Source organism: Peromyscus maniculatus, chromosome 7 (assembly GCF_049852395.1).
Source record: "Peromyscus maniculatus bairdii isolate BWxNUB_F1_BW_parent chromosome 7, HU_Pman_BW_mat_3.1, whole genome shotgun sequence".
Taxonomy (NCBI): Eukaryota; Metazoa; Chordata; class Mammalia; order Rodentia; family Cricetidae; genus Peromyscus; species Peromyscus maniculatus.
In genome coordinates, this window is record NC_134858.1 from 36,360,840 (window position 1) to 36,386,480 (window position 25,641).

General features: G+C 38.5%; 2 protein-coding genes across 3 annotated transcripts; both read left to right on the plus strand.

Moving 5' to 3' along the window:
* The first annotated feature begins 746 nt into the window (after positions 1-746).
* On the plus strand, positions 747-11,579 carry LOC102916989 (putative olfactory receptor 10D4). 2 transcript variants are annotated; one of them, XM_076575577.1, is made up of 2 exons: positions 750-1,487; positions 11,385-11,579. In XM_076575577.1, exons 1-2 carry the CDS (start codon positions 750-752, stop codon positions 11,577-11,579), a joined length of 933 nt encoding a protein of 310 aa, XP_076431692.1. The 2 variants fall into 2 exon arrangements, with proteins under 2 accessions (XP_015841718.1, XP_076431692.1); XM_015986232.2 differs by lacking the exon at positions 11,385-11,579 and having other exon boundaries at positions 747-1,685.
* Positions 11,580-22,454: 10,875 nt separating this feature from the next.
* Positions 22,455-23,393, plus strand: LOC102917596 (putative olfactory receptor 10D4). Its single transcript, XM_006992577.2, has one exon. The coding sequence runs from the start codon at positions 22,458-22,460 to the stop codon at positions 23,391-23,393; it is 936 nt and encodes a 311-aa protein (XP_006992639.1). The 5' UTR covers positions 22,455-22,457.
* The last annotated feature ends 2,248 nt before the right edge of the window (positions 23,394-25,641 follow it).

The following is a 25,641-nucleotide window of genomic DNA, read 5'->3' on the forward strand; positions in this document are numbered from 1 at the left end:
CCAATGTACAATCACACATCCTCATTATTTGCCAGAAGAGAGAGCAAGCATTCATGCTGCCAACTAAGAAAATCTTAGTGTAATTCATTAAGCTTACAATTCAGTGGTGTTCACACTTTAAACTTAAAATTGTGAGGTCTATCCTTGGCTGTTGTCATTTTGTAATAAATACTGTAGGTTTAGATCCTCATTTATCTCAGTCCTAGAATTTGATTGCTAATGTCATTTTAAAGACATAACTCTGCATTAATTAAATTTGTTCTTGTACAGTTTTACATCAGTATATGACATATTCTGATTATTCTCACTTCCCACTCTTCTTATCCCTCTCTTACCCTGCCTCTTCTCCATCCTCTCTACAAGTCCATTTCTGGAGTTTTTGTTCATTTTAGAATCACAGTAGAGCATCTGGAATGATGGAATACGATCATTTATATGAATTTGAGAGCAGAGGAGAGTAACCTTGAAAGTTAATTTCTGGATGGGATTGTTAAAACACCTTCTACAATTGCCCTGTAAGTTATCTTCTGGCGGAGATTTTTAAGCAGCATTAGCTGCAATTAAGGGGCTAACAACACAAAGATACCCCGTCAGCAAGAAAGGCAATTCTGTCTAGAACATCTCTCTATAAATACCAGTATCTTTTTCTCTTCCACCCTGGTGAATTAAACTTGTCTAATCCACTTACATAATAAATTTTACCAAGAATTTCTTTCCACAGACTTCCAGGAGCTGATTCTTCCATAAACATGACAAACCACACCATGGTGACAGAATTCACCTTGCTGGGCATCCCTGAGACAGCAGGCCTGGAGAAGGTCCTGCTCTTCCTGTTCTCAGCACTGTATGCCTGTGCCCTCCTGGGGAACTTGCTCATCCTTACTGCAGTCATCTCCTCCCAGCGACTCCACACACCCATGTACTTTTTCTTGGGAAACCTCTCCATCTTTGACTTGGGTTTCTGTTCCACAACAGCTCCAAAGATGTTGTCATATCTTTCAGGACAGGGTAGAGGGATTTCTTTCCAGGGCTGTGTTGTACAACACTTCTTCTATCATTGTCTGGGTTGCACATTGTGCTTCCTATACACAGTGATGGCCTATGACCGCTTTGTTGCCATTTGCTTCCCTTTGAGATACACGGTCATCATGAACCACAGAGTGTGCTGTGTCTTGGCCACAGGGACCTGGATGAGCGGCTGTGTGCACTCCATTATCCTCACGTCCCTCACTTTCCAGTTGCCCTACTGTGGCCCCAGTGAGGTGGGCTATTACTTCTGTGACATGCCTGCAGTGTTACTACTGGCCTGTGAGGACCCCTCTCTAGCACAGAAGGTAGGCTTTACAAACGTTGGTCTTTTATCTCTCATTTGTTTTTTTCTCATCGTTGTGTCCTACACTCGAATTGGCATCTCCATCTTAAAAATCCGCTCAACAGAAGGCAGGCGGAAAGCCTTCTCCACCTGCAGTGCCCACCTCACTGCCATTATCTGTGTTTATGGACCAGTCATCATCATCTACCTGCAGCCCAGTCCCAGCCCATTGCTTAGTGCAATTATTCAGATTTTGAACAATCTTGTGACACCCACACTCAACCCAATGATCTACAGCCTGAGGAATAAAGAAGTAAAAGTGGCCCTCAGGCATGTATTTTTTAAGAGATGTCTCAGTCTTGAAAATAAATGAAAACATCTAAATTTTTGCTGAATAAAGTTTTATTCACCATTTAATAGGACAGGTTTGAATCTCCAACTTATTTTATAAGACAAATTGGTATCCATAACATCCAAGTCATATTAAAATGAAATATATTACATAAATTTACTACTTCCTTCATTGTTTGAAGATGCATATTTATTTTGTATCTCCTTGTGTTTTATAATGAAATGTAATTGACAAGGTCTCTTAGCAGATCCAGTGTTGATTTGTGTGTGAATGTGTGTGTGTGTGTGTGTGTGTGTGTGTGTGTGTGTATGATGGATTAGGTTGTATAGCCTTGGCTATTCTAGATCTGTAGACCAGCCTGCCCTCAAAGGCATAGACAACCACATGCCTCTGTATCCCAAGGGCTGAGACCAACCAGCTTTCCTGTGTTGATTTTGTGTTGTGTGGATTCTCTCCAAGCACTACTATTCCTCAAGCATTTGTTAGTCTTCTAACTCTTTAAATATGATTCCTCGAAATGTAGCTGCATGTACCTTACATGTGCCCAGAACACTTATTGTTAATTTTATCTCTAGGAGATAATCCAGTGCAGGGTCTATTTCTATAATTAAATTCTAACAACTCATATATGTGCCCTGATGGGCATATTGTAGTCATGATAAAATATGATATACTATTTTAGAATTCTGGCAACACAGTACAGCATAGAGCCTCAGTTAAGTTACAGTAGCAATGGCTGTGAGTTCAGAATGGCTTGCATTGCCTTCCCTTGTGAAAGAGCATTACACTGCATCTCACTGCCTTGTGAGCAGATCAAAATTCAGACTGTGAAGTGTAGTTTCTGTTGACTCTGTACCATTGTTTACATCATCATGAAAGCAAACATACTAAGCAGAATGGTTGTGAATGGGGGACCAAACATAGCAGTTACCAAATAATGAAGTCCCAACTTCATCAACCATACTTAGCTTACTAATGGGTTTCTACTGAAGACTACCTCTCTCCTGATGAGCTCACCTCAATTCTTTCTATCAACACAGCATTCTAACAAACTTAGTGAAGCTGATACCCACCTTGTTGAGCTGTGAGCCTGACTTCTGAGAGGAAGTGGTCATAAGAGGACAAAATCTGTCATTCAGAGAGAGACAATTCCTTTTCAGAGAAATGAAAAAAATCATCAAATGATAAAGTTCCTCTTGGATTAGAGAGCATTTATTTCCCCAACCAAGTCTGAAACACTAACTGTAATTGCATGTGACTATCTCAAAATTTTGGACTGGTTGGTAAAATGAGAGTATGGATAGAGGAATGGATGTCAAATGGTAAATAATAAAGGGAGAGAAGAATGCTACTGCTTTTCCACTTGACATGCAATCCTTGTTAACAATCAAATAAAAATTATTTCTCTCATACTTGCCTGGTACCAGTCAGAGACAAATACTGGAACAAATACTAAAAAAGAATACTGGTCAAGTGAACAGCAGGATTTTTTAGTTTTAATTATGTAGGAGACAAGGGACAAAATCAGGGTGAATTACAGAAATGCCAATAACAGTGTCCAAGATAGAGGTTTCTGAGTTCCAGGATGTAAACCTCAGCCTTGAGTACAGAGCTATTCTGATAATCCTAGAATGAGTAGGTTCATATCAGACCCTTTGAACCACTTAATTTTTGTCTTACTGACACTGTTCAGTGGCAATAACTTGTATATATGTGCCACTAACAACTTCGACCTCATCAATATCAACACTACAAGGTCACACAGCTCTCAAGATTATAGTCTTCATACTTTACTCTCAAGTTCTTTGGGTCCTGTTTCTACTGTGACTAATTTTCTGAACTAGGTGCTGTAGGAATAGAAAAATAATCAGTTACCCAGAATTCTCAGAGGCTCACCTCAAAGATCCCATCTTCCATCTCTGTCCTTATCTTGGGCCACTTGAATTACTTGTCTTTCCATATCTGTGATCACAGTGCTGACAGCACAAATTAAGGCGGGTGGTCAATTTGAGCTTGTAGCTGCAGAGTCTTCATCGCAAGGTCACTTGATTCTGGGTGTCTGGGCCTGTAATGTAACCATGAGTAAAGCCTGTTGCCAGGAATATGTGGTAGAAGGTATTCACTTCATGATGGGCAGAGAGCAGAAGCAGAGAATGACAGGGCTTGTGACAAGATCCAAGCCTTAAAATATGTCCCAGTGAACTTCTTCCTCAAGATAGATGCACATCTGAAAGTTTCCAACATGAGTGATAATGTTAATGTATGAGACAACATATTCCAAATCTGACCTTGTCTCCTTTGTATTCAATGTCTCACACCTATCTTATAATTCCAAGACCACTTATTTTCTCTCCAACCATTTTCTTTGTGTGTTTGTTTTAGTATTAGAAATAGATCATTTTCTTATGCAATACATCCCTACCCAGTTTCCCCTGCCTTTATTCCTCCCAGCTCCGCCTGCTCCCAGTTTCAGCATTGGTCAAAAGTTTAATCCCCTGCCACCATCTGTGTCTAGGCTCTAGGAAGTGAGCCCCTGTAAATCCAAAGTGGCAGAGTTCCAGTGCACAGTAGCACAAGGCAAACATTCTATTTCTCAAATGAAGCAATGGAAAAACATGAAGGAGCAATTAGACTGATGCAAGACTAAACAGGGCAAACACTAAATCCTGTAGCTGTTTGCTCAGGATCTAGGAATCCCAAAGACTGTGCATTTGATCTTACCATTGGTGCCCACATGGCCTTTAAAAAAAAAAAAGACATAATTCTTTATTGATTCTTTGGGAATTTCACATCATGCACCACAATCCCATTCACTTCCCGCTCCCTCCTATCTGCCCCTCACCCATGCAGCATGCTCCCCATATAATTAAAAACAAACAAACAAAAATCCACCTCTATCTTCAGTCTTACCAACACCTCTTCATTCATCCCAGTGGCATCTGGAGCTGTGGTGTGTCCCACTATATACCCGTTTGTCCAATCAGCCCCACCTACAAAATGTTCATTGCAATGAGTCACTGGTCTGGTTCAAGGCCTCTGGCACATCGTCATCACTGGACCCTTACCGAAACTCCTCATGGTTATCCTGCTGTACTTCCAGTAATGGAGATCCTGCAGTTAACAGTTATCCTTCCACAGGAGGAGCTCATTCAGGCACTCCAGCAGGTCAGAGATGGGGTAAATGTTAGGGTAGACCAACCCAAAGCCCAGGATTTAGGTCTGGGTGGTAGCTGAGCAGGCCAGTCTTGCCACTGCCCCCCCTCCAGTTCTCTTATACCCATGCCACCTTGGCCATCTCTCCTACATCAATAATGAAGGTTAAGGCCATCTTGGATTGCTGGGGCCAGCTCTCTCATGGGAGTAGGGCCAGCTCTCCTGCCATGCCCACTGAGGGTCAGGGTCAGTTATCCCAGGGCAAGTGGGGATAGATCCAGCTCTCCTAGGCCCATGGCACCCAGGCCAGCTCTCCTACATCAATGATGAATGGTAGGACTATCTCCCTGGATTTCTGGGGCTAGCTCTCCCATGCGAATAGGGCCAGTTCTCCTTCTGCAGTGCCCAGGGTCAGCTATCTCAGAGCAAGTGAGGATGAGGTGGCTCAACATAGCCCTCAGATTTCAACACACATGGTTTCTATGACCCCTTGTGGTAACATGGGCCATTGGCATCTTCACAGACCCCAGCTTCAACAGAAACACGGGCATCACCATGGTCGAGGTGGAAGCACAAACCACCCTGATCAGGACAGCCCTGGGTACAGCAAGGCCCTCAGACACAAACAGGGTCTCAGGTGGCTATCCAGACCCCAAATATCAGCATAGACCCCAATTCGTGGACATTTTTTTAAGCTGGCTTCACTAGTTCCTGTGACTTTCCTTGGGAAATGTTCCATATTCTAAACTTATCTAACATCCAGGGATCTCCATACTTGCTTAGCTTTTATCATCAGAGCTTCATGAATCACCCTGTAATGGACTGCCTGGAAAGACTGCAATCCATTGCCTGGCCTCAGTGACTTCCTTTTCAATCTGAGTGGAAGCCTCTGTGTTTGCACAACTCTTGCATTTTGCATTACTGCATATTTATTTAGATTTGCAAAAAACAGATACATGCCACTCCTGTGTATTTGGGGTATATTTCTTTCTATTGGACAAAAGCTGAATAGTGTGTAAATCAGTAATGTCCCATCAGGTATAGAATAAACAACATCTATGGAAGGAGATTTGGGCTGGGGAGAATGCAAAGCCAATGAACTGCTTTTATAGTTGAAAACATGGTTCTACCTTATTATGAAACTAGTTTATTCATAATTTATAAGGCAATAACATAAGTCTCAAAAGAATGGAATTTAACAGTTTACATATATATTAAATTTCAAAGTGAATAATTTAAAACAATTATTAATCCCCTGTTCTGTATAATAGTCAGGATCTAGGAAACACAAGTACACAAAATGAATATGAGGAGTTGACCAGCATAACATGAACTCTATAATTTTTGTTTTGCTTTGTTCCTTGTTTGTGTGCTCTTATTTGGTTACGATTTAGAGAGTTTGGGGGGTTATTGTTTTTATTTTGTTTTGTTTTTTGTTTTTATAAGTTTTTTGTTGTTTTTGCCTTAGATTTTTGTTTGTGTTTTGAGAAGGCACTTATACTAGGGTGGGAAGAGAGGGGGAGAAGATCTGGAATGACTAGGGGGAGAGGAACATGATGAAATACATTTAAATTTAAAAATCGTGTTCAATAATAAAAAGGAAAACAAGAAATGCACATCAAAAGGAATAAAGGACCTGTGAGGCAAACCCAGATACTATGATATCACTGCTTAAATATTTGATTAATTTCCAAACAAGAAAACAGGAGTACTTGGACTTTTCTCTCCATGGAAGAATGAAGAATCTATCATTTAGGTTCTTTTCTGGGTATGGCAGCCATGTGAACCATCTGATCCTCTGCTGTGGGATGTTCTGCATGTTAAATGTGTTGCTCTGATTGGTTAATAAATAAAACACTGATTGGCCAGTAGCCAAGCAGGAAGTATAGGTGAAACAAGGAGAGAGGAGAATTCTGGGAAGTGGAAGGCTGTGGCAGAGAGACTCTGCCAGCTGCTTCCATGAAAAGCAAGATGTAACGTACCGGTAAGCCACGAGCTACATGGCAACTTATAGATTAATAGAAATGGGTTAATTTAAGATATAAGAACTAGATAACAAGAAGCCTGCTGTGGCCATACAGTTTGTAAGCAATATAAGTCTCTGTGTGTTTACTTGGTTGGGTCTAAGTGGCTGTGGGACTGGCAAATGAGAGAGATTTGTCCTGACTGTGGGCCAGGCAGGACTGGAGAAATCTCCAGCTACAAATGGTACCCAATGGCTTGAGTCAAGGACAGCAGTGGCTGTGAAGGGTAAGAAAGGGTTTTTAGCTCTTAGCTATTGCTCTGACCTCTTGGGCTTTTAACTCTGCAATTGGCTCTGTGTTTCTTATTTAATAAGATGGTTACATCTACAATCCTCTAAGTATCATATTGATTAATATTTAGTTCTAAATCCGGATCCATGGTTTCTGTGCCCCAGGAAGCCATGCAACCTGATGTGCATCCTGACAGTGCTAACAGCACCATCCCCTTTTCCTTCTATGATCTCTTTATATATACCCAAACCATGAGGTTTCTCTTATTTTTGAAAAAGCATAATATGATAATTATTTGAATTGGAATATTATTAAATATCTGGGCATTTTTTGTTTTTGAACTGTTTAGGTGGCATGTGGATATTATGAAATCCATATTTCTACCCTTGGGAAAGTAGAAATTAAAGTCCCTGTGTTAGAACAATGAAACTTGTAAGTAGGAAAAGAGCCTCACCCTGATCAATAATGAATGAACTCAGAGACCAGCAACAGGGAATCATGACCCAGTTAAGACACATCAACATCATATTAAGGTCAATGTGCAATTGTAGATGAAGCTATTTGGGGCTTATACTTCTTTAAAAAAATAACCAGAGAATAAGTCATATTTACTTCTTAATATATTTTCTAAAACATAGAAATATTCACAATCAGAATTAATGCACTTTTATAGATTAATGAAATTGACATTCTATTACTTGGCATATTTTACAGTATTGTAATTATTTTGCAGTTCATTGTATTAAGATAGAGTAAATATCATGCCCAGACATCATTTAGTGGACGTGACAGATGAGATAGATAATGTATTTTTGGCTATATGCAAGTATTTACTGGATAATGTATTTATGTTCCTTTTTGGAATGAAGTCAAAAGGTGGCCTGCTGGAGGACAGCATGCTGGTTGATTCAGGAAGCTGCCCTGTGGTTGCCTGGCAACAAGTTGCTGTGTGCGTGCGTGCGTGTGTGCGTGCGTGCGTGTGTGTGTGTGTGTGTGTGTGTGTATTTTTTGTTTGTTTCCAATAAAATAGGCACATAAGCCAAGATTGTACTGAAAATAAGCAGGCTAAAATGTTCTACTTCAGTTAACATCAACCCTTATGGAAATATGTATACAAATATGTATAGAATATGTGTATTTATATAGAACTATAGAAATTAAATAAAAACATAAAAATCATATAGAAACATAACTAACATCTTTCAAGTCCCCATAGAGACTTAAATATATTGAATTTTAGTAGTCAGGGTGAGGAAGTCAGCAGAAAGATGGTTGATAAAGCCCCTCAGTACACACAATTTCCATGTTTTCTCCTTAGTTTTATAATGTTCCAAAAGTAAAAGTAAATAAAACCTTCAAGTTCCTTTTTTCCTGAAAGCTGAAATGCAGAGGACTTATACTGTCCCTTCCTGGGGTTACATTAAAAACAAACAACCGGTGGTGAGAAGAAACTCTCAGACCAGCAGAGCTAGCTGCTGTCCCTCTAGGAGCTCAGGAATGCATCTTTCCTGGGTCGCTATCCAGGCTGGGATGGGCTTCTCTGTGATGCAGCTGCCTTTAAGTCATGCAAGCTTCTGTTAGTGACTGCTCATGCATCCTACTATTAGTAATTGCATCAACTCATTGGATAGGCAAGTTGGCCTTAGTTATCATTTTGGACTAACATCAGGTTGTTTCTCATTAACAGTTCTCCATGAACTTCAGATGCTGTATAACTCTTCAGTGCCCTTTGTGGTACTGCACAAGACTACAGTGCTTTCTGTGGGGTAAACACGTTTGTATTGTGCTCCATGGCATGCAAACACACATCTCTGTAGGTGTTTCTATTCACCAGCGTAGAAGTGAAACCAACTGACTTGTGGTTTCTTAGCCACACTTTGTTACCTTCAAATAATGTTTGAGAAGGCTCCATGTATCTCTCCCACATATTCTCCTAACATAGTGTGTGTGTCTCAGAGATGTTGATCACTCCTTCGTTAGATTTAGAAAAATCAAAATGAAGAAGTGATGCTTGGAGTCCCACAGTAGTATTCACCGCCTGTGCCACTGTCCTGTCCCTTCAACTTCTCTGTTACATTTCCTCTCTTGATTCTGAGAAGCAATACTTCTTCATGTGGATACTGGAAGGAACTGGCGATATTCATTAAGCTAATGAGCAGCAATTGCAATGTTGCCTCACAGAACTAAAATGGTATTTTGGACATCTTTATTCAATCCCAAATCATTCCAAGCTATATGACCAAACTAGCTAATCGGCACTAAGCACACTACCTTCAAGTGGTGGATATTGAAGAAACATTTCATATACTATTGAACTTTGTCACTGACACCAGAGTTAATTCACGTTAATTAACTATGATTCTCAATGAACTAACCTCTTATTTCAGAGATACAAACACCTTAAAATTATCCTGATATTAAAAAATAAAAATTAACATAGGCTAACTAAACAGCTCAGGAACCAATGTTCTCACAGTCTTCAACTGAAAGTAATCTTGCTTGACAATCATTATTGGGTTTGTCAAAGATTTAGTTATTTTACTATTGACTAATATTGTAAGAAGAACTCACAAATCACAAATCAACCTCTCTATCACACCTGTAAATATGGAAAAATTACTGGGTGGCATTTTTTTCACTAAAAACCCAGACATTTGGAAAGACCTGCTTCATGTACAGCAAATGGAAGCAGAACCTGGAGTTTTATTCCAATTGAAATTAGTATTTTGGTAAGGGAGGTTTCTGCTTTGGGTATCCTAACATGTCACTAGCTGGATAGCCATGTTATGTTTGCCTGAAACAGTATTCTGTGTTAATAAATAATAATTAAATAATATTTAATTAAATAAAAATAAAATACATAATATTAAAAGGTTTCATTTATTTATTTATAAATGTATGTATATGCATGTAGAGAGTACATGGGTGCATGTGAAAAGAACTCCAAAGGAAGGGGACAGTGAAGCCTTTGTGTGACAAAGCTTAAGGAGTCACCAGAGCATCTGACTACACAAAGTCCCAGTGGTAACTTTGAGAACGTGGTCTATTATGAGACTATGGATACTTTACCAAAGTTCAGTCAACGTTGAGTTTTAGTACATCATACTAGAGAGAACATATGGAAAATTAATTGTCGCTATGATGGAAACAGTAGTTATAATGAGCAGAAGGATATTCCTTGGCAAATAAACATCTCAGACTACAAAATTTAAAAATAGTTGGTCAAGAATGAAGTTATGAAAACAAGAGGTCTGATAAATCTGCTAACACTGTGTTGTAGAGGATCTTTTTTTTTTTAGACTAATCTGATAGGATCAATAAAGCCCTTTATTTTTTTGTTCAATAATGTTCTGTGTCTGAATGCACAATGAGAATCATATTTCAATTCTCATTAGCAGGAGAGACTCCCCTCCCCAGCCCCCAACAACCTCTGTGCACATCCAGGAATTGAGAATCAAGAGGAGAGAGTAACAATTGAAAATGAAAATAACTTGCCAGCAGTGTGGTGGTTCATGCCTTTAATCCCAGCACTTGGAAGGCAGAGATAGGTGGATCTCTGTGAATTCAAGGCCAGCCTGGTGTACAGAGTAAGTTCCAGGACAGGCTCAGATTTTTTTTTTTTTACCTTTCAGTTTACCTAGTGTTGTCCCTCTCATGTCCACCCTATCTGTGACATTCCTGAAATTTTAGTCTTCTCTTATACTGACCCAGAAGGTTTGGTTCCACTAATGTGGAATTGCTGGTCTGATGCTTCTCTCCAGTATCTGTGTTTCTTGTCGATGAATTTCTAAACAGTCTTATTAAATAAGAAACACAGAGCCAAATATAGGGGTGAAAGCTGCAGAGATCAGAGAAATAGTGATAGCCACCAGCCAACCTTACTCACCAAGCCACCATAGCTTCCCCGAGAGAACCAGCTTCTTTCTATCTAACCTGCACCTTTACTGCCTTGCTGTTCTGCATTCTCATTGACTCTTAGCCCAGCCATCTAACTGCCTCATCACTACCCATCTATATGGACTTCCAGGTCTCTATGGTTGGTACTAGGATTAAAGGCGTGGGTCACCATACTTGGCTGTGTCCTTGAACACACAGAGACTCTACGTGTCATGTGATCAGATTAATGGCATGTGCTACCACCACTTGACCTTTGTTTATGTCTGGCTATGACCTCTGATCTCCAGACAAACTTCATTTATTAACATACAAATAAAATGTCACCACAGTCTCTTATGCACACATTGGGATTGCCATTCTGAAAATCCATTCAGCAGAAGGCAGGCAGAAAGCATTCTCCACCTGCAGTGCTCACCTCACTGCCTACGGGCCTATAATCATCATCTACCTGCAGCGCACACCAAATCCCCTGCTTGGTGCTGTGGTGCAAATATTAAGTAATATTGTCTCACCTATGATGAATTCTTTAATCTATTCACCGAGGAACAAGGAAGTAAAGAGGTCCTTAAGGAGAGTTTTCAAGGGTGTAATGCTTGCTGTTCAGAAATAATTTGTGGAATTAGTAATGATAGTCAAATTTTTGTCTCCTACCAAAAACCTTCATTTCCTTTATTTAAATGAAAAAAAAATGCATTAATGGGCACACAATGGAATATCTGAATACATGTGGCATGCTTATAACACTTTTTATATTCTTCTGCCTCTACAATTCCAGAGTCCTCCTACATAATGCTATAGCCAACTACAGAGGTTTCTAGGGCTGAATTCTTAGTAATTCTGGTAATTGCTAAGCCAAGGGGCACAGTAACCAACAACAGAGAAATTTCCTGTGTGTATGTATATATATATAAATATAATCCTCATCCCATACATACCTCCTGGTTTAAGATTAGAGACAGCTATGACCCTTTTTATCCCTTCCCCATGTCAAATCAGTCTCACTTCACACTTCTGTTCACTTAGAATGGGGTTAATCTCCTTTTCTGCTCCCAAGCACTTCAGTTCCCTATTTCACAAAGAAGAAAGTTAGACACTTAGAAGGTATGACATTATCTGGTGACTGTGATGCCCTCTTCACAACTATCATCTCCACATATGTACACACCACTCCTATAAAGTAAACTTTACCATTTCTATGCAAGAGTTCTCAGTATTGGAAACCTCAAATAACACATATTAAATCTCACATTATGTATTAGCATTATGGCCCTCAAGCATATATATAGTTAGCTAAGAGACTACTGTCCCTAATTGTCCACTCCTCCTGGGGCCACCCTTCATGACCTCTGTGGTGTCTTAACACACTCATCATCTTGCCAGAGAACTTATCATAGCAATGAATTGTTCAGGAAACAACTGATAATAAGTGCTGCTAATAGGTCTTGAGTATATATGGACCTCAGTGTTAACTCCATTTTAATCTCTCCACTTCACCTATAGTAAGAACAGTTCGTATCTGGTCTCCTGCAACAATATACTGATGGCTGAACCTGGTCTGGGCCTAACTCCAATGCCTCCTGTCTTCATACTGTGTTAACAGCTTGATGCTGTCACAAGAAGGAACCACAGCTGTCTGTTTTCACAGCATGGCTGATACTGTTACATCCTAGAATCACTGTTTGTCTGACTGTTTTCACAGCATGGCTGATGTTCCTACACCCCAGAACCACTGTTTGCCTGTTTTTACAGCATGGTCGATGCTCTGAACACCTCAGAACCACTGTTTGTCTGACTGTTTTCACAGTATGGCTGATGCTCTTACACCCCAGAAGCACTGTTTGTCTGTCTGTTTTTAAAGCAGGGTACTTTAAGTTTTCATCCTGGTATTGGCATCATATTTTAGCAATTCTTTCATGGTGATGTCATCTTAACTCTGAAACTTCTTAGCCTCTAGAGTAAAGTTATTTGGGGGAGGGTAGACTTTGTGTTCCCCACCGATGGTTCAAGGGCTACAATGGAGGATTTGGGGAATTTTCATTTGGCCATCCCAGATCTTCTAAATGTCCCATTACTGACTGTCTATCAGGGCAGCAGCTGCTCTGGTAGGTGGCTGAGTGCCTTTTCACGAGGTACCCAGATACCACTGACTCAGTCAACTCCCCATTGTCAGTGAGGTGAATCCATCACTGTACTTCCAAGTTGTGCCTAAAGAGTTTTCAGATGACAATCACTTTAGTTTCCAGATATTTCTGTGCCTCTTCCTTATCCAGAAACTGGCAGAAATGTCAGAAAAGAGCTCCTAATATTTCAAGAGGGCAGCATTCTCAACATGTGGTGGGATGCACTGGGATACTGGAGGAGAAAGAACTAAAGTTGAGAATTCTAAGTTTTTATATGCTAATTTCATCATGTCTATAAAATGCACCCAATGAAGTTCACCACTGAATGTCTTTTCCCTGAGTATGATTTTTTTTAGTGACTCTAATCTATCTTTGATTTACAACAGATAGTGATGAAACTCAAAGTCTACCTCATCCCATGCCAAAGGCAGTGAACATGATGTCAGCCTCATCAGCATTGATGTGGTTCCTGGATGAGTTCCATGTGCATCATCTTTCCAAAATGACTTGCAAAGGACCACTTCTCAGAGTATTTCCAAGTTTATTGCCTCTCCATGATCATCTAATTAAAACTGGATACCGCATTGTGCTTCTGGAACTAGACACAATCCTGTCCACACTCCTTTTGTGCAGTGGCCTTATACTTAGTCAAACCATGTCACCCAGGTACTTCTGTCAGAACTCCACAATAACAGAACACTGGTTATCAATCACTGACCCAGCTCCTAGGTTATAGATTCAGTTCCAAGAAGTCATAGCAGCTCCCACTCTTTCATCTCACTGCCTGCATTAACCCTGATGTTACCTTCTTAAGCCTATCCCTTAGATAGCCTAGCAGTTTCTCCATCATACCATTTAAGGGAAAACCTTCCCATCCTTGTGGAAATGTCCTAATTATCAGTTGTTATCTAGTCCAGCTGATTCTCCCACCAAGCCTTGTTGTTTACTTCATGTCTAACAAGACTTCAAATGAAAATCATTTCCCAATTTTTTCAGAATCAGAGGAGCAAAAAGGAGGTGTGATTATTGGGGTTACACTCATATTTTCCTGATATTATTTTCATCTGGGTTTTTAAATTATACATTATCCTGGACTCCAGAACTGTGAGCTAATAAATGTCTTCCCTTTATACTATAGCCAATCCCTGGAAATTTTTATAGCAATGAAAAATGGATAAAGACTCCATTCAAAATATGATGGATTACATATTTATTGGCATAAGAAGAAAGAACATTAGTAATAGATTTTTTATGCAGAACAATATTCTAAATTGGATGCATAGCTATACTAGAAATATACAGATACTTGAAAGTCAAAACATGAATAAACACTCATTTTTTAACTCCTTCTAAATAAATTTGTCAATGACTGTATCAGAAGCTCCAAACATTTTAAATAATCTCCAATTATAACACCCAACATTAGAATATTTAAAATTAATTCTCTAGATATATAGAAACACATACTATTAGAAAGGAAAGTATTAAAATACAAAGTAATGGTTTCTGTTGATGAAAAAAATATGCTCTTCTATGCCCTTGTATTGACAAAAATATAAAATGGGAAAGTCAGTATGGAAATAGCTTCATAGTTCCTTAAAAATAAGGAAGAATAAAATAATAAAATCAATCAATTCAGATTTTTATTGTATATACAAAATGATCAAGATCCTGAAAAGCTACTTGTGTTTCTGTGTTCATAACAGTATTAGTCACAAAGCCTAGGAATGGAAAATGTCTGATTATGAATGGATCATCTCAATATATTATACAATGGATATACAAAGGAATATTGTTCAGATGTGAACAGCAAGGAGGTTCTGACACAAGTGTTACCCTCACTCACATGGATGATCCTCGAGAAGATTGAGCTAAGAGGGAGCAGACAATCACAGTAAAATGAACATAGCCATTTTAGGCTCTAGAATGAGTTGCTTTTATTAAAAAATGAAATAGAATGATGGTTAGTAAGGGGCGGAAATTTGGGGAGACTGTAGAAGCAGAAGAAGAGGGAAATTTGGGGAGACTGTAGAAGCAGAAGAAGAGGGAAGTTTGGGTTAATAGCTGCATTTTCTTTTTTCTTTTGAGATTATATATATATATTATGATCTCAAAATTATGATCATATAAATATTATATATATAATATTTCTCTCTCTCTCTCTCTCTCTCTCTCTCTCTATATATATATATATATATATATATATATATATATATATTTCTCTTTCTCTTTCCTCCCTTCAAACCCTTCCCATATACCCTGCCTTTCTCTTTCACTTTCCTGGTGTCTCTTTTCACTGATCATTGTTATAGGCATTCATGTAAATTATATATGCATATATTCCTAAATATAACTTGCACAGTCTAGATAATGTTGCTAATATGTGTATGTCTTCAGGGATGACCATTTGGTGTTGGATAGTCAATTAGTGTGCTCTTTCCTGGAGACTATTTCGCCTACTTCCAGCATTCTCATGGTTTTCACTTTTGCCAAAGACAATTTCAAGAGCCATGCCATATTGCCTGCCTGAGTTAAGCTTTTGTTGTCCAGTATTGAGCCACTAACCAGAAACTCTTGACATGCCTGGACAAGTCCTGATTTATTAGAAAATAACTTAACATTTCCTTATCTTTCTGCTACAGTGACCATTAGTAACAATGTTTTGTGGTTAGGTTCCATGGTTGGGTTGCTTGGCAACTCAACAGTGCCCTGATCTTTTCCCAAAGAAAGTTTCCTGGTCTGCTTACTATAAAACCCACCTGAGAAAAATAAAATTTTGCAGCTTGATCAGAATACTGTCTTGCTGTCAATTCTTTGTGTCTCTTGTCCCTTCATTCGCCATTCCCCCTTCTAGGGTCTCTGCTGAAGATCCCGCTGGCTGGGACACACTTTTTTTAAAACTAATTTTAAGTTATTCTACATAGTCATGGTCATCACTATGACAATTTCAGCATGTTTAAGTTTCAATTCTGCATAATGGAAGGGTTCTGTAGATTGTGTAACAACATAAATGCATTCCATACTGTTGAAACACACACACTAGAAGAGGTTTAAAGCTCCATCTTTAATGCTGCTGCCTGTTTCAAGGCCGCATGCTTTTGAGGTAGTGAGATACCTTCTTTTATTAGAACTTTGTTTCTGGAGATTCTCGAACCACTCTGAATTCTTTCCCTGTGGCCCTCCCCATGCTAAGCAATCACATTACAAATAAGTACAATTAAGATGAGCTCTATTTCTATCCACTTTAATTTCTTATTTTGAGACATGGTCTAAACAGGTTTTCTATGCTAACCTTGCATATACTCTCTGTCACTAATTGTAGGTGGAAGTTTCTGTCCTGCCAGCAACTTCCAAATACCCAGAAGCTGCTTTCCAAATTACCACATGGAGCCTAATTACAAATGCTTGGCTAGTAGCTCAGGCTTATTATTAACTAACTCTTACATTTAAATTAACCAATTTCTATCCATCTATTTATTGACACATGGTCCATGGCTTACCAGTCCTCCAGCATCCTACTTCTTGGGTGGCTCATGGCATCTGCCCCATCCTCACCCCTCTTTCTCTGAGAGAAATACATATTCACAGGATACAAAAGGACCATTTCATAGCATTTTGCCCTTTCTGTCTAATCAAAAGGAAAGGTTTTAACTTTAAGATAGTAAGATTAAATATAACAAAACAATTATCAAACAAGAATTATAGGTATAATATCTAGTCTATTTGTATTTGACAAAATCAGAGAAAACATTTAATTATCAATCCTATCTTGGTGAGTCTAAAATTTTATATCTAATTTACCCTTTTATCATAACTAAGAAAAATTTTAACTATGATTATCTAGTCTTCAACTCCATCAAAGACTTTAGAAGTTTGAAATGTTACCTAATGACAAAGACATCAGGCTGCCTAGACAGTCACCCAAAGTTTCTCTGAAACATTGGGGCATCCATCTTTGGCCTACAGGCCTAGAATATCTGACAGACCTTTTTCAGAAGTGGGGATAATTTGAAGGACTCTCCTACCCTGCCTTGGCAAAGTTTGCAGTCACTTTTGTTTGCTTCTTGCATGTCAAGACTAGAAAGTGTGCTTACTGTCAGCAGTCAAGGCAAGGGTAATCACTTGCCCAATAGGCCGGCTGTGCCAAAAAGAAAACAAATTCCATATGGTCTGTCTTTGGTGCCTGTCATCTTCTCTGAAGTAAATCGGAGCTATTAGGAGCAGACGTGTCTCACTGTCATGAAATGCCTTAAGTTATTGAAACATTTTAAATGCCATTTTCTGTAGGTCATTGAAGTGTTTGAAGATTACCTATCTAATTGAAATATATCTTTGTATACCTAGAAAACCTAACTAACATGACTATAAGTTTGACTATTATAGATGACTATTAATGTATATTTTTAATTATACATTACATTTTTAAATAAGCTGCGTAAACACAAAACCTTAAACAAGAGTAGAAATATACTTACAGTATAACAAAATTGACTTTAAATTTGTATCAATAAACTAAAATCCATAACAATGTAAAATAATTTGAGATTAACAGATGTTTTTTGGATTAAAGTAGATTCAATAATCTACCCTTTATTTCTATCATAATAATCTATCCTTTCCCCTATCATTTTTAAATCATATTCTCCTTTCTTCTTTAGAAAGTGATTGACTATGACCAAAAACAATTTATAATCAACCCCCCTAAACAAAGACAAACATCTGTAATCTATTTTTGGGTAATATGGGCATAGTTCTCTAGACTACTTCCTGCTGATTGGGAGCACTGATAATGATTTGGGACACTGAGAAAATTTAAGATAATTGTTAAACCTTGACTGTAGTATTTTGTGAGGTTGGATCATCTTAGTTAGCTGCCTTGAAGCTGTTTTGGTTGCTGGGTCATCTGGGACATCGTTTTTATTGCTGTCTGATCTCCTTGCTCTAAAAATACATAAACTTTTAAAGGAAACATGCATCTCCATATTAATACAAATATAAACTGTTCATTGTACATAAGCTAGTCAAAGATAATGATTTTGTTTTATCTCTGAGCAGATAAAATTATAAGTTACATATCTTGTAGTTACTTTAGGTTTATTTTCCCATGTCTGTAGTTAGGAATTCAGGGTGTCTTCCTTGATCAAACCTGATTTTTCTTAACCCAGAATGAATCCATAGCCTCTCATTTCCTGTGAAAACAAAAACAGAACCTCTTTCCCAGGCAATATATCCCTTGACTTAAATTTTGAAGTCAAGACAATTTTAAAATGTATAGGTTGATTTAATCTAGCAACTTTTATAATGTCTGCCTATCCTTATCCTGTCTTGCCATAGGCCAAAACAACTTTATTATCAGCTAATGAGAGAAATACATATTCACACCATATAGAAGGACGATCCCCTAGCAATTCTGGAAAGTCTACATTTGTGATCCCATTCCCTCACACTCCTAAGAAACTGAAAATAGAGGCTTGTAGAATATTTTTACCCTGTATGAATATGTGTCACTGTAATTGGTTTAATAAAGAATCTGACCAGCCAGCAATTGGACAGGATAAGGTTATGAGGAGAGCCAATGAGAGAATGCTGGGAAGAAGAATGGTGGAGCCAAAGGAACAGCAAGCAGACACAGAGGGAAGCAAGATGGACATGTCATACTGAGAAAAGATACCACAAGGCAAAGCAGAGATTTTATATATATATATATATATATATATATATATATATATATATATATATTAATTGAAAATGTAAGAGTGAGCTAGAAACAAGCCTGAGCTATTAGAAGAGCATTTATAATTATTATTAAGCCTCTGTATGGTTACTTGGGAGTGGATTGTGGTACAGAAACTTCCGCCTACAGAGACTATGATATTCAGGCCCAGCTCCTAAATTCTTTAAGTATGTTGAGTTCCTTTCCATCATGCACAGTGTACATGCCAGTGCCTCACCTGGGAAACTGCTTTGTCCTTCCCTACCCTGTCTGCTGATTCACACTGCAGGTCCCAGCTAAGAAAACATTTTCAGAGAAAGCACTTCTCCCACCTTCAGAGAACCCTACCTCACCATATAGGTCAGTATGTGACAAATAGAATTTCAGAATTATCAGCTTGGAAAATCTTTAGTCACAAGTTAAGTATGTGAGAAAAATATTGAGGTTTCAAGTGAACATCATTGAACAGTATTAGTCCATAAGAATATTCACAAAAGATGTTGAAATACTCCCCCCCCTACACCACCACCACCACATAATTAAAGCAAGGAGTTAATGAGATACATTCTCAATAAGACTCCTTCCTCTGGGGATTAATACCCAAAGGATCATCACTATTATTTAAAATCTCTTGTCTTGTGAATTATCGCAGTCCCTGAGACCAAACAGGAAATTGCTGCCAGGGAGCTGAAGCATACTTCGATGTGTGGAATTCTACTGGAAACTGATATAATGAGGACGAAGCATTATCAATTCCAGTTTACAGACTAAAGGATGGTGAGGCTCCTTCCTTCTGCTGGAGGTACACAGAAAAAGAGTGCTCAATCCATCACACTAGGCTTCCTATTGGCTCAGTAAGTGCCCAAATGTCTCCTTCACCTTTATCAGAGTGCTCAGTCACCTAGTCACTAAAGACATATTATGGGGGGTAAAGGAGAGCACACAGAGTTTTAGGCAATAGATTTTCTGAGTTAACCTGTAATTTAAGGATTATACTGTATTGGAAAACTGAAAAACTATGAAAATATCAGAAAATTTCAAAATATGACAACTCAAAAGGAGTGTTTTCTGTGCCCACCCTTCTCTTTAACACAAATATGTTTCCAGAACTAGACTTTGCAGCCTGATATAGTAGCAACAGTAGCTTCTTTGTTCCACAAAGAATGCTAAAGTCTTTCTTTTAGGTAGCTGTCACGGACTGGCCTACCGGGAGTACCACGACCGTAGGAGAATTAGGGCTTGGGTAGTCAGGAAGACAAGGATTCGGCGACTGACAGACAGACAACACACTCAAAAGTGGTTTGAATCTGCTGCAACTTTACTTCTGTAAATCAGTAGTTTATATACAGAAAAGAAAACTATCAAGTCATACAGGGAACAACAAAAGCTTGGCAATAATTCAATTACATCATCTTTAAAAAAAATTCAAGCACACAGTTATAATCGGCGCTAGACATATCCCTTCATTCACAAGAACTTTATGACCCAAAGATCAGTCTGTGTTTTATAAACTTAGTACATTTCCTAGACTTGTGAAGGCTTCTTGTAGCTGTGTCTTTTATCTTTATCTCAGCCGCTCGCTAGTTTATTATGTACTTCTACTTTTCTGGTTCTCATGACCTATTTAGCCAATTTGTATGCTGCAGATCCTCCCTAAGTATTTCTTTAGTTCTTTACCATATATCTCTTTTAATATAAACCTTTTTACTTGTTGGAATATGGACACTTGTACTTTTACACCTGTAAGGGGAAGGGGTTCTGTTGTAGTCCTTAAGTTTTTTATGCTGAACTTCCTCAACAGAGAGGCCCACCATCTGTCTCCTATGAGATAATGTTTTCTGTCATAAATCACTTTAGTTGGGATTCCTAAAGGATTCCTAGTGGGTGAGTGTTCATTCCCTAGAAGTGTCTGAACTATTATACTTTCTATTATCTAGCGGCTTAAGGCTTGAGGTCTTTAAGGAATAGTTCATTTTGTTATATCTAAATAAGGTCTATGTCCAGCTTCCCCTTTCCTCCACAGTTCACAACCCAAGCGTTCATTAATTTTGGCTGTGTTTTATAGATTAATTAGAACATTATCAGAAAAGCAGTTATACAGAACCCATAGCCCAGAGAGCTCATGATCTGTGAAGCACATCTCCTTCGAGAAGGAGGCATAACACGGGCACTTTGCCAGGGACCTCCAGGGAGCTTAGTCCCATGGGACACCTATCTCCCGTCCGCTATTATTGACATAATTGTTCCTGTCACACGGACAACACTGGAGTTGGTGTGGCAGGTAGCCTCTCTTTCTTGTCCCTCATGCCCAAGGAAATAACCTGGAACATCAGTATATTTACTGTATGAGTGACTTCAAAAAACATGAATAGATAGTTAAGGGAAGTTGACAACTGATGATACATTCTTATGTTCACAGATGAACCTATGAAATTCGAATCACCTTTCTTCGTTAAAAGCAGAAAAAGTTCATAACTTTTTAAATATCTGTGACTTCATTGTTTGCATTACGGTCTTTCTGCATCCTGTTTCTTCCATATTATTGGGCAATAAAGTGCTGTTTGGGTTGCTTTTTTGAGCCTCACATAATTATATCTGACATATGTGACTAATACCCTTAAAAAATTAACACAATATGAATTGTGAGGTTTGGACTTCAGTGTTTGTATGTGCATGTGTCTCTGTGTATATGTCTCTATGTCTGTGTGTACATCTGTGTGTTCATGTGTGTATGTGTGAGGTGTATATTATGTTTACAAGAAACAGAAGTAGGTGAAGCTGTGCTGTTATAAAAGTAACTCTGGGGACTTCAGTCACTCTGCTCAACTTTCCTTCCTACAATCCAAAGAATTTTCCCATGTAAATCTTCGTTTTGTTCACAGATTTGTTCACAAATCTTCGTTTTTCACAAAAACAGTAAGCAAACATTCATGCTGCTGTGTAAGAAAAATTTAGTGTATTCATTTAGCTTCCAGCTCCAGTTATGTTCAGATTTTGATTTTAAAATCACAAGGTATATCTTTTGCTGTTGTAATTTTTGTCACAAATGCTGTTGGTTCTGATTCTCTTTACCTGTAGTTCCAGAACCCAGGTGCAAATGTGATTGGAAGCAAAACTTTTTACTAATTAAAATTTTCCTTAGAAAATTTCAAAACTGTAAATAATGCATTATTTCTCATCCCCATGATTATTTCTCATCTCATGATTATTCTCATCCCCAACTTTTTCTTATCCTTTTACACCCCTAACCTTTCCCCCATCTTCCCTGCAACTTTAATTCTAATGTATTTTTCTTTATTTTAGAATCATGAGCATCTGGAATGATGGAATGAGACCATTTATATGAATAAGGGAAGATAGGCGATTACCCTTGGAAGTTACATTCTGGGTGAGACTGTTAAGACACCATCTGCAACTGCTCTGGAAGTTAACTTCTGAGTAACAATATTAGAAAGACCATCTGCAACCAGGTGCCTAACTGAAGAAAAATACTACATCAGCAGGGAAAGCAATTGTGTCTAGAACATCTCTCTATAAATACCAGTATCTTTTTCTCTTCCACTCTGGTGAATTAAACTCATCTAATCCACATACATAATAAATTTTACCAAGAATTTCTTTCCACAGACTTCCAGGAGCTTATTCTTCCATAAACATGACAAACTACACCATGGTGACAGAATTCACTTTGCTGGGCATCCCTGAAACAGCAGGCCTGGAGAAGGTCCTGCTCTTCCTGTTCTCAGCACTGTATGCCTGTGCCCTCCTGGGAAACTTGCTCATCCTTACTGCAGTCATCTCCTCCCAGCGACTCCACACACCCATGTACTTTTTCTTGGGAAACCTCTCCATCTTTGACTTGGGTTTCTGTTCCACAACAGCTCCAAAAATGTTGTCATATCTCTCAGGACAGGGTAGAGGGATCTCTTTCCAGGGTTGTGTTGTACAACACTTCTTCTATCATTGTCTGGGTTGCACAGAATGCTTCCTGTACACAGTGATGGCCTATGATCGCTTTGTTGCCATTTGCTTCCCTTTGAGATACACAATCATCATGAACCACAGAGTGTGCTGTGTCTTGGCCACAGGGACCTGGATGAGCGGCTGTGTGCACTCCATTATCCTAACGTCCCTCACTTTCCAGTTGCCCTACTGTGGCCCCAGTGAGGTGGGTTATTACTTCTGTGACATGCCTGCAGTGTTACCACTAGCCTGTGAGGACCCCTCTCTAGCACAGAGGGTGGGCTTTACAAACGTTGGTCTTTTATCTCTCATTTGTTTTTTCCTAATCCTTGTGTCTTACACTCGAATCGGAATCTCTATCTCAAAAATCCGCTCAACAGAAGGCAGGCAGAGAGCCTTCTCCACCTGCAGTGCCCACCTCACTGCCATTGTCTGTGCCTACGGACCAGTCATCATCATCTACCTGCAGCCCAACCCCAGCCCATTGTTTGGTGCTATAATTCAGATTTTGAACAATCTTGTGACACCCACACTCAACCCATTGATCTACAGCTTGAGAAATAAGGATGTGAAAGCAGCCCTGAGACATATATTTCTTAAGAAAACTCAACATCTGGAAAATAAATAAAAATGTCTAAGTCTTTGCTTAACAAAGTTTGAGTCAACAATTAGTAGGTCAGATTTTCATCTACAACATCTTTCGCAAGAAAAAATTGACAGCTATAACTTCTAAGGCATATTGAAATGAAATGTACATTACATAAATTTACGGCCTTCTTCTTCTTCTTCTTCTTCTTCTTCTTCTTCTTCTTCTTCTTCTTCTTCTTCTTCTTCTTCTTCTTCTTCTTTTTCTTTTTTTGGAATTCTCCCAACAGTCAAGTTTAATCATCACGGGAACACATATACCTCTCCCAGGATCTATTCTTTTTTTTTTCCTTTTATTTTATTTTACAATACCATTCAGTTCTACATATCAGCCACAGGTTCCCCTGTTCTCCCCCCCTCCCACACCCTCCCCTTACCCCCAGACCACCCCCATTCCCACCTCCTCCAGGGCAAAGCCTCCCACGAGGACTGTGATCACCCTGGTAGACTCAGTCCAGGCAGGTCCAGTCCCCTCCTCCCAGACTGAGCCAAGCGTCCCTGCATAAGCTCCAGGTTTCAAACAGCCAACTCATGCAATGAGCACAGGACTCGGTCCCACTGCCTAGTTGCCTCCCAAACAGATCAAGCCAATCAACTGTCTCACCTATTCAGAGGGCCTGATCCAGGTGGGGGCCCCTCAGCCTTTGGTTCATAGTTCATGTGTTTCCATTCATTTGGCTATTTTTTTTCAATAATTGAGTAAACCGAAATTTATTATAAGCCACGGTCATCCTAGGGACCTCCATGCTATATATATACCCTCCATGGTTCTATGGGTTGTGGTCTGATTGTTCTTTATTTTATATCTAGAATCCACTTATGAGTGAGTACATACTATGACTGTCTTTCTGGGTTTGGGTTACCTCACTCAGGATGATTTTTTCTAGTTCCATCCATTTGCCTGCAAATTTCATGCTTTCATTGTTTTTCTCTGCTGAGTAGTACTCCATTGTGTATATGTACCACATTTTTTTTCATCCATTCTTCCGTTGATGGGCATTTAGGTTGTTTCCAGGTTCTGGCTATTACAAATAGTGCTGCTATGAACATAGCTGAGCATGTATCTTTTTGGTATGAATCAGCATTCCTTGGGTATATGCCCAAGAGTGGGACGGTTTCTTCTTTGTTTAAAGATATATATTAATTTTATGTTTTCTTATGTTTTATAATGAAATATAAGTGATAAAGTCTCTTAGCAGATCCTGTGTTGATTTTTATGTTGTATGAATTCTCTCCAAGCACTGATATTCTCTTAAGTATTTGTTACTCATCTAACTCTTTAAAAGGATTGAGACATATTTACTCCCTCAAATAGACTAAACCAGAATTTTATATCCTTTCTAAAATAGAAAGGTAAGCTTAATTTTCTACCAGAGACTGATAAATTCAAACTAATTAAGTTATATTTAAGGTGAGCTCTTCCAAGCACACAATCTTGCATGATTTCAAACTTGTCCCCTGTGCACATCTTCTGGGACTGAGAGATGTGTGTTGTTCTGTAATTGTGGCCCTCAAAAGGCACAAATGTGGATTATTTCTCAAGAGGTGATCAATAAATTCCCTTTGTTGTTTTAAAATTTGTTTAAATCAGACAAAAAGGCCAATTAAATTGAAATACATTCATGCATTTTATGTGTCTCAATCAGGTAGCTGCAGTAAACTTTGAAAGGGATAACATATAACATGTGTTTCTTCCCTTTTTATAGTAACATCTACAATGAATTTACCTTTCTCTAACCTCTACACTCCAAAATGCCAAGAAATAAATAGATATGTTTCATTTGTAGAACCTAGTTAAATTTCTAATGAATGTATTCTCCTCTTATCTTGGTTTTAGTTTTCTCTTAGTTTTTATATCTTCCTGATATCCAGGGCTATTCTTGAATTCTATATTCATTCCTATTTTGAAAAATGAATGATTAGATTATTGAGAGGGAGAGAAGAAAGAAGAAAGAAAAAAATCTAGTTGTGTTGTAGAAGAAAATTAGTACTGCATAATAGAACGATTGGTGTGTGTCTTTTTCATTAAGTTTCTGAGAAGCGACATGTGAAGGTGAAGTCTTCCACAGTTAGAAATTATAAATCAAAAGAACAAACCTGTAAGTGTGGGCAACTCAGTTAGAAAATATTCAAATACCCCAGAGACAGTATGTTCCAATAATCAGGGCACTATGATGTGCTGTCTAAGGATCTTTGAGATAAAATATTGTAGATATCAGTCACTACTGCTA

Coding starts and splice junctions, on each gene's coding strand:
- LOC102916989 (XM_015986232.2), top strand. CDS start 750: ATGACAAACCACACCATGGTGACAGAATTCACCTTGCTGGGCATCCCT.
- LOC102917596 (XM_006992577.2), top strand. CDS start 22,458: ATGACAAACTACACCATGGTGACAGAATTCACTTTGCTGGGCATCCCT.